This window comes from Hemicordylus capensis, chromosome 4 (genome assembly GCF_027244095.1).
Source record: "Hemicordylus capensis ecotype Gifberg chromosome 4, rHemCap1.1.pri, whole genome shotgun sequence".
In the NCBI taxonomy this organism is placed as follows: Eukaryota; Metazoa; Chordata; class Lepidosauria; order Squamata; family Cordylidae; genus Hemicordylus; species Hemicordylus capensis.
In genome coordinates, this window is record NC_069660.1 from 108,097,185 (window position 1) to 108,115,250 (window position 18,066).

Sequence of the window (18,066 nt, forward strand, 5' to 3'; positions counted from 1 at the left end):
GCCCTGATGGGTGCTATCTACCACTCAGCCCACAAAGAAATGGGCATGTGGGCAAATTACATTTTTTTAAAACCTTTCCACAACCCCCCACAGGATCCTACAGGCTTTTTTTTAAATTGGAAAGGTTATATTTGTTTTTAAAACATAAGACTTAAAAGAACAACATGGTGGCCAGTTCTACAGTGGCAGCCAGGATAAGCCACCACAAGACACAAGGCCATTTAGAAACATATTCAACTGATAATGGTAATAAGCAAATGCTCATGCCTTGAAGGTTTTGAGAAGGTTGGAGAAAAATTTGTGCATTACAGTTCCTCTGACTAATATTTCTAGTTCTTGCTTTCAAAAATGGAAATTATAATAAGCATGCTGAGCATACAAGTGTTAGGAGGCTGTATTATGTCTTAGACAACCCCAAATTCTTTAAGATTCCAGTTTCATTCTTCAGCTATTGATGTTGCACTTTGCTCTTAAATGTCAGAACAAAATAACTAATACCTGCAATTTATTCAGATGACATTTCAACAATATAAGATTTTCAGATTACAAGCTTCTGCTTCATGTTCCTTCTAGTGTTACACTAAATGTGTAGATTTGGCGGATTTACATAATAGCTGTAGATAATGAATATTTATAATAATGAATGAATTTACATAATGACTGCAAGTTAAACATGCCGCATTAAAACTGTATGCTCTAATTTATGTACTAAGTTAAAATAACTTCTAAATACAGTTTATTTTCATTCATATTAGACTAACAGTTTTTCTCTTCAAAAAGAAATGTACCAACCTCTGCCAAGTAGAGGCTGCCTTGATGCAGGAGTTCGCTTTTTCAAATTAGGCTACATTGAATAATTCGTATTCACAGATTTGGTATCTGATCTTCACTAATAGCTTTGAGAATGATTTCTAATTCTGCTATATAGAATGTGATTAGCAAATGCCTCACAAATATATATGGGAATGTGGCCTAGAGAGGAGAGAATTTTAGCATCATGAGCAAAGTCCATTTTTTGATTTGGTCAAAGTCCTAACAATGTGTCCCTACTTCCAAGTTCTATACTTGGAAATAAATTTCACTAAATTTCATGTCAGCTGTGTTGATCACCATTCCCAATAGCACACCTTACCATAAGGGATTTGCACAAATCACGTTTCGAGACACGGTTTGGAACACATTCCTGCATTCCTGCTGCTCGCCGCCACTTCCTGAATCAGTGGTATTCCTCCCAGCTATCTTCATGTGCCAGTGGCACTCTCCCCCAGATGACCCCACACAATGTCAGCATGCACATGGCCTCTATGCATGCATGGTTGGTGGCCCTTTGTGTGGTCAGCATGGCCTCTTCCCTTCGCATGATCGGATTTTCTCTTTGAATTCCAATTTTGGGCAAATAATAGTTTATCTGAAAATAGCAAACTATTCTGCACATGCTCTCCAGCCCAGAATTGGATACCGCAGCTTGAAGCTGGTTTCAGTTCTGCTTTAGAGGGGAAGTGGAAACTAGACTTGGGGCAAATATGCCTCCAAAATATTCTCTGAATCTTCTCAGGGGAATTTAGGGAAATTTATGCCAAGTTTTCAAATATTCACCATAAAACTCTCACACTATCATTTCCAGAAATTAAGCACCACCACCCTGTGCGTGTGCACCATCCTCATTTAGGGAAAGAAAATGAAGGAACAGCCACCATTGAGAAATAATTGATGACAGAAAGAACTGAGACTTACTTATGGCTTGTTCATAAAAGAACAAGTGGCTGTTAGATTCTTTTAATAGACATCACAATGGGTCATTAGGAGTTATTCATCTTGCCTGTCTGTGTGATAAAGATGATTGCTAGCAGTCTTTCCCTCCTAAATATTGTCTTATCAATAGCAGCATTTTTTAGATTTAACATCATTTGCTTGAAATGCCAAGAAAGGGTTTACGAAGTACCCTGTGTAACTTAACAAATCCAACACACACACAGAGGAGCAGATATCCCTGGGGTTTTTTTTGGCCAAAGGGTGGTATAAAAGTATAAATAATAAATCAATGATAAAATAGGACTGATCTTTAAGTGATTCGTGCCTGTTAGCTTTTTGATAGTCAGGAAAAATTTGAATTCCTATTCCTTCAGGTCACAGAGCTATTTCTGTGCTGTACGTATACAAGCTTTGTTTACAAATAAAAAATGTTATCCTTCTCCTGCCAGCTCAATTTGCAAATAAACAGAAGGTTGATTAGTAGCTATTAGAACCTATTAGCTCCCGTGCATGACTGGTGCAATTCTCTAACCTTCTACACCAGCGGTATCAAACTCAGTCGGATGGTGGGACAGATTTTATTCCAATGAACCTTCGGAGGGCTGCACATAGCCTTGAACTGCCTCTACTTCCATCACCTCGCATCGACCATGCACCACCTTCTATCTCCCTCATTGTCCTCCTCCCTCTTTCTCTCATTTTTTCCTTCCTCACCCTGCCATTTAAATTAGCTAAATACGCTACTTTACACCTGAATATGCTCTGGGATTTATTTAGTTTTTAGTTTTTTGAAGAAATGCTGAATACCATACTTCACAGTGATCTACAGATACCAAATATTGCATACACAATCTTGCCAATGATATTAGCTGAATACACTACTGTTTACACCAGAATATGGTCAGGAACATTTAAATTTTTTTGTATTTTAAAAAGAAATTCTGGACATAAGCATCGTATTTCAACAGTTAATATTCTCAATGGATTTTTAAACACTCAATAGTTAGATCAATAATTCCAAAGCAAGATCATGCCCCAAGAAAAGCAGAATTCCTCTTCTCCTTCCCTTACACTCCACTCACCCTTCTTTCTTCCTCCTCCCTTCTCCCTCTGTCTCTTATTAATGAATGAAGGATTCACTAATGGTTAGGATTTTGTGGGGGCCAGGGTGAGACAATTTGTAGAGCCACGTATGAATTGGTGACAGAGGACATTTAGAATTAATTCAACAGGAGGAAAACCAACATGCACAGGAGTGACTGGGGAATGAGGTTTAGCAGTTTAGAGAATCCCACCAGTCATGCACTGGTGCTAAGAGCTGCTAATCAACCTTCTACGGATTTGCAAATCGAGCTGGCAGATGAAGGATAACCTTTTAGATTTGCAAATGAAGCTTGTATAGGTACAGCACAGAAACAGCTTTGTGCCCTGAAGGAATACAAATTTGAATTTTTCCTGACTGTCAAAAATTCCACAGGTGAGAATTACTTAATGACAGATATTAAGGCCATACACATGACTGTTATTGGGGCAGAAAGGGTGGGAAGAAGGAAGGGTCAAACCTAACTGCTCCCATACGATTATTCATATTCTGTGTGGCACGTAGCTTGAGTGCCCAAACGATCCACGCTGCTCTGAGCAGTGCAGATCTCTGGAGGATGGGAAAAATTAAATCCAGCCTCCAGATATCTGTACATATCTAGAGGGTGGTGAACTGAGGGTTTTCCCCTCAAGCTGGCCACTCTAGGACCTGGCTCTGTGTCTGCTGAGGCTGCCTGCAGCCCAAGCACACAAGACCCCAGACCTGGGGGAAACTGGCCTCAATCCCAGTGCTTCACATGAGCAGCCTCACCAAGTCTGGAAAGGGCTGCTCATGTGAACAGCTTTATTCTATGTGAGCCACCATATTGTCTCTGAACAATTCCCCTCTGCTTATGTGAAGAATATTCAGAAAAATTCAAATTTCCAAATATTCTTTTTCAAGTATAGTCAAAACTGTAATTTCCTGATTCAGATATGCTAGCAAACTATGTTTTGCCCAAAATGGGAAGAAGAGATAGGACTGGAACCTGCAGGGAGAGAACAGTGATTTGCTCATGTAAAAACAATGAGTGCTTTGATCGTGTAAGAGGCTTGCCAATGTGAGATTGAGGCTTGCTCATTCAACCCTAGTTTGGTGTGAAATCTGAGCCATCCCATTGCCTGTCTAAACAAAGAGGCATTTGGAGTGTTAGGGGAAAGCTCACACACTCCCCAAACACTATCTACTACCTTTCATACAGCAAGGGTAATGGGTCAAAGGGCACAGACAGTCTTGTGAATGTGCTGCAAAGAAAGGCTGTATTCTGTTCTGGAAACCATGTAAAGAGAAGGCACTAGCTTATACTGACACAGACCAATGGTACATCTATCCCAATAAGGCCAAAATCAGAATGTTGTGCATGCAAAGCATGTGCTCTATTACAGAGCAGCAGTCTTTGTAATTATATTAATGTGCTGCAAATTACAGGTGAAAACTGAGGAAAAACATGAAGTGCCAATGAACCTTAGTTCATCAAGCTGGGGAGAAAAACCCCCAAATGTGTGCTGCATAACAAAAGCCCCATGCATTTTCCAATAAACCCAGCTTCTTTTATTACCTATCAGAGAATGTAATCAAATCAGAGTGTTATTTTCCCCCCACAGTTTATTTGCAAATGTTTTTCTACACTCTGAGGATGCATAGGAATCATCTCCTTGTAAATTATTTTACCGGTATAATTTCTTCTATGCTAGAAGGTGACACAGGAACTTAACAAAATCAGATGTCAAGAAGTCATCTGAAATCTGTCTACTACTAAAATTGTCTTATACACTATGTAGATCATACTAAAGTATGATGTACATATGTAGGTTTTCTGAAATGTAGGTGATGCAGGTTTTCTGAAACCAGTATCTCATATTTAATATAAAATATACTGCCAGTAGCTCAAAGTAAGTCTTAAACAACAGACAGCCACATCAATACAGTCACCTTGCCATTGTCAAGGTGGACAGTTTACAGTGTACTTTCTTCATGTCTTCATTGTTCTTATGTTCAGGTTAAGCCTGAAATCAAGCTTATGATCACAGTTAGTTTATACTCAGTAAACATAATTGCCCACTCCAAAGTGAGATCTCCAACAACACTTGCATGCTGTAAGATGCAGTCCTTAATTTTATCTAAGGCAACAGAAGCCTGTTATTCAAGAAAATGCAAAGGAATAATTCTGTTTCTAGTTGTCAGTTCTACAGAAAGGAGCAAGTATCTCCATTTAACGTATACTGTAACAACATAAATGAAGGTCTTGTGAAACTGCATGGCTAAAATGCTGCAATGGAGACAACATGAAAATATGATGAGGAGATTCTCACGATCGGGCAAAAGCGGGCTAAGGGAGCCTAGCCCGCTTTTGCCTGATCGTCTGCTGCCACGGGAGCTGTGCGGCTCCGGGCAGCAAACCCTCCTAATTCCCCCTCCCCTTAGATGAGGTTAGCGAAGCAAGCGCTCTGCTAGCCCCGTCTATTTGATCATGTATTGCCAGACGCGACTCCGCGCCGCAGCAACATACAAGGAGACCCCCGCCGGGAGGCTGAAACAAGCCTTCCGGCCCTGGGGGTCTCTCCAGGATGCCCCAAGCACTTGCACAAGTTATCCTGGAGCTTCTGGGGGCCGTGTGGCCCCCAATCCCCACAGCCCCCACCAGCTCTGTGACGGAGATGGCAGTCGTGTGGGCAGCCAATCCGGCCACCCAGGGCTGTCTGAGGATCGTCTGCGGGGAGAGCAGGCTAAGCCCGCTCTCCCCGCAAACCCTTTTAAGGCGGGTCTCACTGATCGTGAGACTCGCCTCTATTTCTACAAAAGAACGGGAAAACCATGGCTCCTATATTACTGCAGCAACTGCCTATGGCAACCCATGGTAGATGGCAATACTTCTGCTGTTAACAATATTTCACCCTGTTAGGGTTGTCAGGTTGTCAAGATGTTTTCAGTTGTTTTTGGACTAGCAGCTGAATTAGGGGAGAAACCACCCACCCTGCCTCGATTCTCATTTATTCATGCATTCTAAACATTTATTTAACTGCTTATTAACACATAAATACTGGGCTGGGAAAGCAAACTGGAAGTGAAAGTGTATGTTGTGTACAAGATGGTGGTATGGACGCAAAATTCAAAATAGGCCTTCTTACTGCATCTGTGCCGCTGTTCACCACTGACCATCCTTCCATTGCAGCTGGTTGTCCCCATGGTGCAGCTCCCCTTGATCAATTAGCTAGTTCATGGGAACTTTGAAGAGAACTCTGGACTCAGGTTCCCCCGGTCCTAAACTGTCTTTCAGATCACCATCTGCCTTAGTTGACCATAGGTTTGGGGGGGGGAAGGTGGACAGTAACATCTGCATGTTGGCTACATCACCAGGCTAGCCTTTCCACCAGTTATATCACTTGACTGACTCTAAGCTAAATTTTTAGCCCACTTCTTGAAAGGAAGATAATCATCATTTTCATGTGTGTGTGTCCATGGCCCCTGCTAATAACATGTGTTTACAAACCAGATTTACAGCACGTGGGAGGGGATCTTAGGGGACCCTGATGGGGATATTTTTTCTCCCTTCTACAATCTTAGTTCAATATGACAGCCATTCAAAGTATGAGTGCCACCCCTTTGGAACCTGTGTGTTAAGATTCCAATACAAACCAAGTTCACTTTGGAAAGGGTCCTGGGATATCCTGATTGGTTTAAAGGAGCACCTCTCCTTTAAACTGTATTGAAACAAAAAACAGTAGAATACCGAGCCAAATTTCCAAGCACAGTAATCAAATACAATCAAATAGATTTCAACTGAATACCTTAACATGATTTTGGTGCTGAAATAAGAGCAAAGTAGGCTTCATTAGTTCTACTTACAACAATTTCTTTCTCCATGCACCAGGTTCTATGTACAAACCATTACTATCTCATGGAGGTAGGCCTTGCACATCTAAATTGTTGATCCAATAAGTTTGCAGTCAGGTAATTGACTTATGTCTAGGAAATGTCTTGATACTGTACTGATTTCATCAAATTTTCAGTTACAGGAGGAAATTCCATTTCCCCCCTCTGTGCTGAAGTGGCAAGGTGGCAGTAAGGTTCTGCTAATGCCATTTAAACAATGAGACTCAAGTCCTATATTATTAAGCAAGCTCATGTCCTAGGCTCCCACTTTGAAGACTCCCCAAGGTTCCCAACACAATTTTGTTTGACATTTAGTTAAAGACCACCTTTATGATGTAACTGATTTTTCTACTCCCTTGGTGGTCACTTAAAAAGGTTTAATTGTTGCTCTTTTAAAGGTCACTATTAGTAATTCTTTCAAGTCCTCTGTAAAGCAAACTGCTGATTAGCATTACTTTCAGGCATGCTAGGTTGTGGTTCCACCACCTACAGCCACATGTGGTTTATTTTAATTTATCTAAAAATTATCTGCAAGCTGCATACACCATGAAACCAATGCCAATAACAAGGATGCACCTTGAATTAGTGGAGATTAATGAAGGTAATATTTTTGGTATTATAACTATTATTATTGGTATAGAATCTTCAATGTAAAAAAAGGCCAATTCCATGCTAGGGATCATTAGGAAGGCGATTGGAAATAAAAATGCTAATATTATTATGCCCTTCTACAAATATATGGTGTGGCCACATTTGGAGTTCTGCATACAGTTCTGGTCACCATATCTTAAGAAGGACATTGTAGAACTGGAAAAGGTAAAGAAGAGAGCAACCAAAATGACCAGGGGCCTGGAACAGATTTCTTATGAGGCAAGGCTACAGCATTGGGGGCTATTTAGTTGGGAAAAGAGGCAACTGCAGGGAGGCATGATCAAGGTGTATAAAATTATTCATGGAAGCGAGTCTCACGATCAGAAGGGGTTTGCAGGGAGAGCAGGCTTAGCCAGTTCTCCCCGTAGACAAGCAGGAAAGCAGCCCTGGGCGGCCAGATCGGCTGCCCACATGACTGCCGACTCTATGATGGGGGCTGCGGGGATTGGGGGCTGCACTGCCCCCAGAACTTCCAGGATGTCCTGTGCAAGTGTGAGAGACCCCCAAGGCAGGGAGGCTTGTTTCAGCCTCCCAGCGGGGGTCTCCTCATGTGTTGCTGCTGTGCGGAGCTGCACCGTGGCAACACACGATCAAAAAGACAGGATTAGCGGAGCGCTCGCTCCACTAACCTTGTCTAAGTGGAGGGGAAATTAGGAGGGTTTGCTGCTGGGAGGTGTGCGGCTCCCATGGCAGCATTCGATCGGGCAAAAGCGGGCTAGGCTTCCTTAGCCTGCTTTTGCCCGATCGTGAGACTCCCCTCATGGTGTAGCGAGAGTAGACAAAGAGAACTGTTTCTCCCTTTTTCACAACACTAGAACCAGGAGTCATCCCATGAAACTGAAGGTTGGGAAATTTAGGACCAACAAAAGGAAGTACTTTTTCACACTGTGCACAATTAATCGATGGAATTCTTTGCCAAGGGGTGTGGTGATGGCCACTAGTTTGGATGGCTTTAAAAGGGGCTTAGATAAATTCATAGAGGGCAGGTCTATCAATGGCTACTGCTAAGGAAGCTATAGGCCACCGTCAGCTCCCAATACCAGTTTCAGGGGAGCAACAGCAAGAGAGAGGGCATGCCTTCACTTCTTGCTTGTGGGCTTCCCAGAGGCCTCTGATGGGCCACTGTGTGAAACAGGATCCTGGTCTAGATAGGCCTTTGACCTGATCCTTCAGGGCTGTTCTTATGTAACCTTGGAGGTCCAGTCCTCTGCTCAGGGCAGAAGGACTACTGCATCCCTGACAGATGACTGCCAGCCTTAGTTTAAATCTCTTTCCTTGTGATTACATGATCTCAGTAGCAATAGAGAATAAATCCGTTCCTCCTATGTGCAATTGCATTGCAACTGGGAATGTAGACTTAGGAGTTCAGTAGACATATAAGTTGAATGTTTTCTAAAGAAAGGTGGGCAGATCCAATATCAGCATTCTTTATTTTTCTATCTAAACCGCTTTGGAAATTTTGTTGAAAAGCGGTATATAGATAATAGTAGTAGTAGTGGTGGTGGTGGTAGTAGTAGTAGTAGTAGTAGCAGCAGCAGCAGCATTTAGTATGGTTATGCATGTGCAGGACACCTGGTAGCAGGAAAGGCACAGCCATGGTGAGAAAACGTTAGTGCCTTCATCTCCTCTACTTTTATTCCCTAGTTTGCTCTCCCTCTATTGCCCTCGCCCTGGGCCCAAAACCTATTGTGGGGCAGTGACAGAGATGAAATGAAGGAGCTGGTGTCTACCTAGACACCTTCCTTCATCTAGACCTCACAAACTCTTGATATGGGACAGCACAGGCAGTCCCATGATGAACAGCAGAAGCAGTTACTGTCACTAGGAGCAGTCCAACACACAGGATGTAAGAGAGTAAGAGGCAGTGATGCCCTCTGCGGTCCCAGCAATAACCTCAGTTGGAAAGAAGAGAAGTTAATATTCTTTTCAGGGCACATTCCTTGTTTCTCTGGGTGTGAACTCTTTGGTGCCTAGGAGAACCCAGACACCTTCTGACATAATAACATCTCCTCCCCTTCCAAAGTCCTGTGGGACATTCAGCTTTCACAGGACAAGGGTACAATTCCTCACAATGTTGCTTCCAGAAAAATGCAAGATTATGTCTTCATCATCACAACAAGTGGACAAGAATCCCCAACTGGCCTTCTCCACTGCAGCTTCTCTGCTGCTACTTCTTTGCTGGTGGTTTAACCACTACACCTCCTTGATGATCCAGCCCTGGAGTCACTACTGTATAGGGAGGTAAGCGAAGAAAAGGTCTGGGGTAGGATTAAAATAGATTCTCTGTGTGTTGTGGAAGAGGGAAGTGCATGAAAAGGGAAGGGAGATGGAGACACACAAAAACTGTAGTAGCCCAGATAATTTATAACAGCACCTAGGGATGCATATGTCAGCGGTACATGGATAGATGGATAGATAGATAGATTAGATAGATAGATAGATAGAATTAAATAGTGTACATGTTTTCCTTTCATTTGCTGGTTTCATTTTATACACATACAAAAACATTACTTCTAACATGAGAATCAACAGATTTGCAAAAATTTTGTTTGGGAAATCAACAATTTATGTTTAAAACACTCTGATTTATGTTTTCAAAGTTAATGGCTACTCTTCAGACCATTGATATTTATACTGTTGTCCTTCACTGCCAATATGCATTCAGTCTGATTCAATGATTAACATTTTTAACTGGGTTTTGAAAAATATTTCAAATTGCTTGGCGGCAGTATCAAACTTCTAGGCTTCCAAACATCCTGGAATATTTTTTTAGACTTGCTTGTAAACATAAAATAAAATAGAAGTTCGATTAGATAATCGGACCAAGCTTCGAGCATACCTGTCGGAGAGATATGTCTCCAAGAAATGGATGGGTCTGGTTTCCCTGTAGCCAAGCAAGCAAGTGTGAAGTTGCTCCCTTCATTCACCACAATGTCATTTGAGATATGGAATATCTTTGGAGAAACTGAAATGAAACAAGAGGAAATGGTTACGCAAAGTAATTTTTCTTAACCAGCAATTTTTAAAAGGTTAGTTTAGAGATTGCTAATGCTTAGCAATGCTTATGTGAAAATTTCACCACAGATATTATTTATTAGGGTTTTTTAATCTCATCTTTCCATTTGCAATGTACCTAGGGTGGCTTACAATTAGAAAATACAATTACACAAGAAAAACAACAATAAAACAGCAGGTCCTCCTCCTCATTGTTAGTTTCCATGGACTCATCACAGTAGCAGTAGTAGAACAGGAACTGGATAGCAAACAAAAAATCTCTCCTGCTCTTCTGTCCTCCTTGTTGCTATGGTCTGCTTTTGCTGCCTACAGGGGCAGGGAACCAGACCTGGTGTTTATCTCCAGAAATTGCCAATGTTATATCAGAACACTCTACTCCAGATGAATCACAGTTGAGGCATTCCAGTTGCACCATATAATATATGAACAATGGAGAGCATCTAAACTAAGTTAGTTGTGACTAAGTGCCCTTGAAATCAACGAAGCAAGTTAATTATGACTAAATTAAGTCCCAGTAATTTCAGTGGCTGACATCCAGAGCAGTCAATTGGCATGTAGCAGAACTATAGTGCAGGGAGGCTGCTCAGAACTCAACCAGCGTGTTGTAGAATGGCAGGACGTGAGCGGGGGAGGAAGATTAAATTTAGCTCCCCTGTGCAACCTTCAGGGACATATTCTTGAACACAAAGAGAACTTGCAGGAACAAGAGAGAATGGTTAAAATCTGCGACATTTGTTTTAAGCTCTGAGCAGCCTCTGTGCATCAGATGTAGCCGTGCTTCATTCTGATTTGAATGTTTTGGATATCGCCCGATAGGATTTAATCATGACTGACTTAATCTGAAAGCTGTTCCCTTTTTAACAGGGAACTCTTACCATGAGATAATGTCTCCCAGGAATTCTTATAGGATCTATACATGTTTATACAAAGTGTGTTTTTTGGGATAGCTACTTGCCTGGCTAATGCAATGTTTAGGGTGAGTCCAGAAAATACAGTATTTACCTGAATCCAAGAGTAGGTTTTTTCAAATTTCTTTGATTTTAGAAATTGGGGGATCATCTTAAATTTAGAGTCCTCTGCCTGTTTGGTAAATACAGGTATAACCTGTATTTATCGAAAAGACAGAGAAGTCTGAATTTAAGATGACTCCCAATTTCTAAAATCAAAGAACTGTGGAAAAAAACCTAGTCTTGGTAGAACCTGTATTTAATCTATATTTTTAATGGGGTCATTTTAAATTCAGAGTCATCTTCTTCAGGTAAATACGATAAGTTGGAGGAACCTAAATTTCCCAGGAATTCATGGTACACATTAGCAACTGATTTTTGAGTTTCAATAATAAGTGATAGTAGTAATCACTGCTCATCAACACTGGGAATGCTTCTTTAGCCACATTAGTTCATCTGAGAAGCTTTAATGCAATTATTCTTACATGGAAAATTGATATTCCCTTTTGGTTTCTGTGGTCTTGAACCTGAATTTGTTTATTGTTCCATGTATACTCACATTTCTATCATAAAAGACCAAAGGCAGCTTGCAACAGTAATACCTCTCCAACTAAACAATTAAGATATAAAACAAATTAAAGTCATTTTAAATCAAGCAAATCATACAAAGAGCAGCATAGGCTCTATGTTGTACTAACTAGGGGTGTGCAAGAAACTGATTTAGTGTTCTGTTCTGAGCTTGGAATAGAATGCTCAATCCCTAGAACGTTCTGTTGGAATCCAAGTGCCATTTTGGATTCCAAAATGGTGCTTTTCTGGCCTCTGCATTCTGCACATGTGTGGTGGTGCTGAACATGCAAATGGATGCCACACATGTGTAGAGGCCAGAAAAGCACCATTTCTTAATCCAAAATGGAACTTGGAATGTTCCAAATTGAAATGGGCCATTCTGTTCCATGCTCAGAACAGACTGAAGGACATTGTATTCTGAGCTCAGAACACTTGAAACAGCGCATTTCAAGGCAGAATGTTCCACGCATGGAATGTTCTGGACATCCCTAGTACTAACAGTACTAACTTCCAAAGGCCTGTGGGTACAGGAAAGCGATGGTTTGTTTCCTCAACACTGTTAAGGAGATCAATCCAAAATTTAATGTGGGAGAACACATCATAAGGTGGGTGCTGCTACTGCAAATCTTTCCAAACCACTTAGCTTTCTTTTAATTGATCTTCTCTTGTCACCATCCATTATCTCCATCATATTCACACTACTCACTTGTTAATTCCTGACTAATCTTCCTATCTCTCATATGCATCATTTTGCAAACACTCTGGATAGGAAGTCATGTTCTGTTTTGTTTTTGGTATTTTATTTATTAGAACTTAGTGCAAAATCAGTTAATTCTAATATCAAACTATAAGTATAAAACTATAACCATCAAGATAGTATTATACAACTCTGGATGTGAAACCATACCTTATGCCTTATCTGAGCTCTGCATACTGCTGGTCCTAAATTAACAAAATCAATAGCAGCAACAGCAGTCTCTACTTTTGTTCCTTATTCTCCTTCCAACCCACGAGTTTGCAGTCTAGCAATCTGCCCACCAACCATTTGGAACTGCTTGTTTGCCTTCTCCGCCCACCATTTGTTAATTCTTGAGTTTAAAAAGCCTTGCCAGAACCTCAAGGGTAGAACCAATCAAAATTCAAATGACAATTCATATTGTTTAGAGTTCTGATGCTTTACATGTACATTCAGGATGGGAAAAAGTCTGTAATGATATGAATTGGGTCACTCTGGTCAAACAGCTCTATAAAAATTACATAGTGGCAAAATCAATAAAAATAATTCTGACCAGCTTTTCTTTCACAAGAGCTGTTGCTAGACTGTGCTAACGCACACCAATCAATTCAAGGCAGACTTCCAGGATAGAGGGAGCACATGGAATGTTTATTGAACCTGGCCTAGGGACATCGCACGCATAGTGTCGCATTCTTGAAAAGCTTCACTTCAGCATTTCCCCCCCAGATCTGCACTCGTTATAAAAAGCAACTTCATTTCTTGGTAGATAGAAGGGGAATTGCTCCAGATTGTTTCAGATATGGGAGGGGAATTTGACAAACATATCCTGTATATTTCTACAAAACAAATTACTTACATGTGGGCACAATTTCAGTGATTGATTTTTCCTGAGGAGACTTACATTTCAAGTGCAGCATAACAACAGATGACACAGTAAACACTCATAGGGACCAGCTGTGCAACTCAGCTTTTACTCCTACTGGAGCCCTTAGGAAACCAAACTTTAGATTGTTGCCAAGTTCAGGCAGTCACATACGTGCTGTCAACATATATCCATGTAGACAATGCTATAGTATCTGCTGCCTTCATGCAATGCTATAAGAACAGCCCTTCTGGATCAGGCCAAAGGCCTTTCTAGTCCAGCACCCTGTTTCACACAGTGGCCCACCAGATGCCTCTGGGACGCCTACAGGCAAGAAGTGAAGGCATGCCCTCTCTCTTGCTGTTGCTTCCCAGCAACTGGTATTGGGAAGCATCATGCTTCTGAAGCTGGAGGTGGCCTATAGCCACCAGAATAGTAGCCACTGATAGACCTGTCCTCGACAAATTTATCTGAGCTCCTTTTAAAGCCATCTGAACTAGTGGCCATGAACTAGTGACCCTTTGACAGTCATGATCACTTGAAGCTTGATATCCCTGAGCTGTGACTCTTGAGCCAGATCCCATTGAAGTACTCGCATCTTCACACCCAAGGGCTCCATATTCCATTGGGCTTACTCACTAAGACAGACAATGTGCCTGGCATGAAATAATGAAAAGGTGATGGACTGACAGCTTTGAAGACTGCACTCTTCAGCCCAGAGGCTTGCAAAGGATACTCAGTTGGTCAAATTTGGGCAGTATAAAAGACTGAGCTCTGTCAGAACATGTTGTCTCTTTTCAGGAATTTATCCAGTGCAAATATTTGCATTAGCATCATCTAGATCTTGGACTATATTATGAGAGTGTCCTGTGTCCTGCCTAAGACTCAATGGACCTGGTTCCTCCATATCTAGAGGTTCACTTTGCCTCACCAAGTCTGGACAGCTGTTGCACTCATGTCCTTCTTGGGGGCATCCCGTAATCCTGTGCCTGTTGGAAACCTTGGTTGACTCAGGGTTACTTTAGATGATGCTTTGCTGACCAGCTCACCACACATGATAAAGATACCACCATCATGTCCTGGCTGAAAAGTGAGGTTAAATAGAATGGATGACTGAATGAATGACTGAATGGAGAGGAGAGCTTGTTTTGTGGTAGCAAGCATGACTTGTCCCCTTAGTAATCTGAGTCTGCCCTGGTTGCAAATGAATGGGAGACAAGATGTGTGAGCACTGTGAGATATTCCCCTTAGGGGATGGAACCACTCTGGGAAGAGTAGAAGGTTCCAAGTTCCCTCCCTGGCATCTCCAAGATAGGGCTGTGAGAGATTCCTGCCTGCAACCTTGGAGAAGCCGCTGCCAGTCTGTGAAGGCAATACTGAGCTAGGTAGACCAATGGTCTGACTCAGTATATGGCAGTTTCCTATGTTCCTATGACTGAGCATAGATGTGCAATTCAGATGATTAAGGAATGGCATGCTGGGGAGGAGATGTGCACATTGATGAAATCATGTTTATCATGTGAGGTGGGGCAAATTGGCAAACTATAATTTGAACTGTCAGCCTCCACTAGCCTAATGACAAATTTGTGGGGATGTGCAGAACGTTTCAAAGTAAAAATGTTTCAACTCGAAATGGGCCATTTCAAGTGTTTCAAGCTCAAAATAAAATGCCCTCTAAATAAAGGGCATGTTTTGAGTTCAGAACAAAACAACCCTGTTTTGATCAAAATGTTTTGATGTTTTGAGCACCATTTTGGAAGCCTGTTTTTCCCTTGCTTATTGGTTTTCTTGTACTGGCTACTGACTGGCTTGCAATCTCCTTGCTTCTTGGTTGGCTTGCTTTCATCCAAATCAAACGTTGTCATGGGCAGCTGGGCCCCCATTGGGTGGAGGGAGGGAGGGGGAGGGGAAACACAAAAGGAGGGAATTTCAAAATGTATTCAAAGGGACTGGGAGGCAGAAAAAGACCTTATAGTCTCTTGAAGAGGATACATCAGGAGAGGAGGAAGGAATCAAGGAAGGTTTGATTTTGTGGTTTTCTTTTCTCAGCACTGAGTATATTATGCTGCTCTATTGCTGCTATAACTATCTGGTTTTGCTGAATCTCAGATTGACAAAGGGAGAACGGATGCCTTCCTTCCTTGAGATGTGGTTTGGTTTGTTTGGTTTGCAATAAATGTGGCAGCTCTCTGTGTGTAATTTCTTGGTGATTGCTGTTATGAGCTCCATGTCTGGCCTTGAAATTAACTTGTACTTCACTCACTTGCTCTGGTCTGCTCTGCAATCTGCATTGCAAGGTGTACTCAGTCAAAATGTGGCTGAAGTTGTTCTATTATGGCTATGCTATTATGGCTAGCAGGCTAAGGGTGCTGCTATGGCAGCTCAACTGTGGCAGTGCTAGGAAAGTAAGGAGTCATAATTGTGCATGAGACAGCAGCTTGTGCCAATGATGTCACTGCAGCGCAGGCACTGTGGTTGGCAGTGGATTCTGGGTCAGTAATTCTTTTTTGGCCATTTTTGGACAATGTTCGAAATGTGTGTTCTGTGTTGGGAGAGATAGATTCCCTTTTACTGTGTGCTTCTGCACTGCTTTTCAAGGCAAGGTTACAAAATGCATGGTAAATCGCAATGCAAAACTTGTGTGCAGTGCACTTTGTGAGTGCAGCTTGTTCTTGCCATAGGGAACAATGGGGAAACTCAAAACACCCCATTGTTCCCCATGGGTAGCTCCTAGGGACACCAAAGTAGGTTGTGTTGTAGGGCATGATGAGTGATACCTACCAACCAACCCACGAAATAAATGGGCAAGCAGGCAATTTTAAACAAATTTTAAACCTTTCCCAGTGGTTTTTGGGGAAAGGTTAAAATTTGCTTAAAATCCATTTCATGCACATCCCCACAGATTTGTGTGCCCCTAGCTATTTCAAAATACACCATATAGGTTATTAACAATGACATATCTTCTATATTATTTTATTAACAGAAAGTGTTTGCCAAGCACTATTGCTTAGCTGTTAAAAATATTTGGAGCTTACATCATATCCTCTGATGCTATAAACATGATTATTTTTCTTTTAGTCTATCTATCCAGATTCTTGCTCATGGGCTGTGTGTCAAACTGCACTCCGAATCATGATTTTGTGCCAGACTACTTTATTGATCTTACAACTGCTTTATTAAATTCAAAATTTCCCTCACTCAAACAGACCTGCTGTCATAATTGCCTGCAACAGACCCTTCTTGTTCTCTGCAAACATACACAACTTGCCTTTCACCCATTTGTGGCTGAGTTACTCTGCGGTCTTCTGAAGCAGCTACTGCCAACACCATTTGATTAAAATCAAGATTTACAATTAACAGATATCGTGTCTCTATCTAAACCGCAGCTCTGAGCTTTCTTCCTTTATTCTGACTGAATCAGTGCTCCCTAAGTTAGCATCTTTCTGGTTCTTTCTAACCAAGGCAGACTGATGATAACTTGCTTCTAGCTGTTACCCGCAGCAGCTCTTTATTATGTTATTTTTAAAAAATTGCCTAGGTCTACTTTAAAGTAGTCATTAAAAGAGATGGAAAATAAGTACCGGCCAGCAGGTGGTAGTGTAAAAATAGCACCAAGGAAGTGCTTAGCAAAGTGGAGCCAAAACTGGCAAGAAGGGAGAACATGATTCTTCAGAAGTCCACACATAGCTTCTTGATCCCTCATGAGAGCTTGGCAGGAAGTACTATGTGAGCGTTAAAAAAGCCAAGATAAACGGCCATCCAGAAAACCTCTTGGAAGGCAGACAAGTATTTCACAAACATCACAAATGACAACCCATTCAAATTTTGTTCCAGTTGTTGGGGTCAAACAACAGTCAGTCCATTTCACTTCATGCACCTCTTTTTTGGTTTCACTTAAAAATATGGGTTATTAGATGTGTGCCTCAGAATGATTAAGACTGCCGCAATTCTCCCTTTTTCATTTTTAAATTAGCAGAGAGAACCTTTGTAACTAGTTTGAGGTGACAGAAATAAGCTGGAAGAAAAATATCCAGCTTTTCAATTTCCGAAAAGAGCCAAGTATAATATTATTCTGCCTTGCAGTTTGAAATGAGTTTGTACATTTCCCCCAAAATAGAAACATATTTCAAAATATGTCACAATCTAACCCTCAAAGGCAATAATCTGCTCTTAACACAGTTCACTTAATGAACCCCAAAATGATGCATATGTTGTGGTGAATTCTCAAGATCAGAAACATACAGAATAATTATTTTCACAGAAAAGGATAATTTATTAATCAGATTCTCATGTAGACCCCTGAAATGAATCCATTTATCTAATTCATTTGGGGAAAGAAAAAATACTCCACTCTATGGCAAAGAAATTGCATGCCTGAGACCTGTAACCATGCATCAACTATATCAATCTGTTTTGTTTAAAAATCCTCATCTTTAAATACAAACCTTCACATTAAATATTATAATATGAAAAACCCTTGGAAAATACAGATTTTTTTTTTTAAAGGACAGCTCTTCATACTTAACATTTGTGCTTTCTGAAATTATCTCTTAAGACTTCCGGATATGAGACAGCATTA

General features: G+C 41.2%; 1 protein-coding gene across 7 annotated transcripts in view; it reads right to left on the reverse strand.

Moving 5' to 3' along the window:
- NEGR1 (neuronal growth regulator 1) overlaps positions 1–18,066 on the reverse strand; it is a 746,066-nt gene that overhangs the window by 278,479 nt on the left and 449,521 nt on the right. For 6 of the 7 annotated variants that reach the window (XM_053244669.1, XM_053244673.1, XM_053244671.1 and 3 more), the window contains exon 3: positions 10,197–10,322. The exons of the other annotated variant lie outside the window; for it this stretch is intronic. In XM_053244669.1, coding sequence (XP_053100644.1) covers positions 10,197–10,322 — 126 coding nt within the window. The remainder of the gene's footprint in view (positions 1–10,196; positions 10,323–18,066) is intronic. 7 annotated transcript variants of the gene reach the window in all.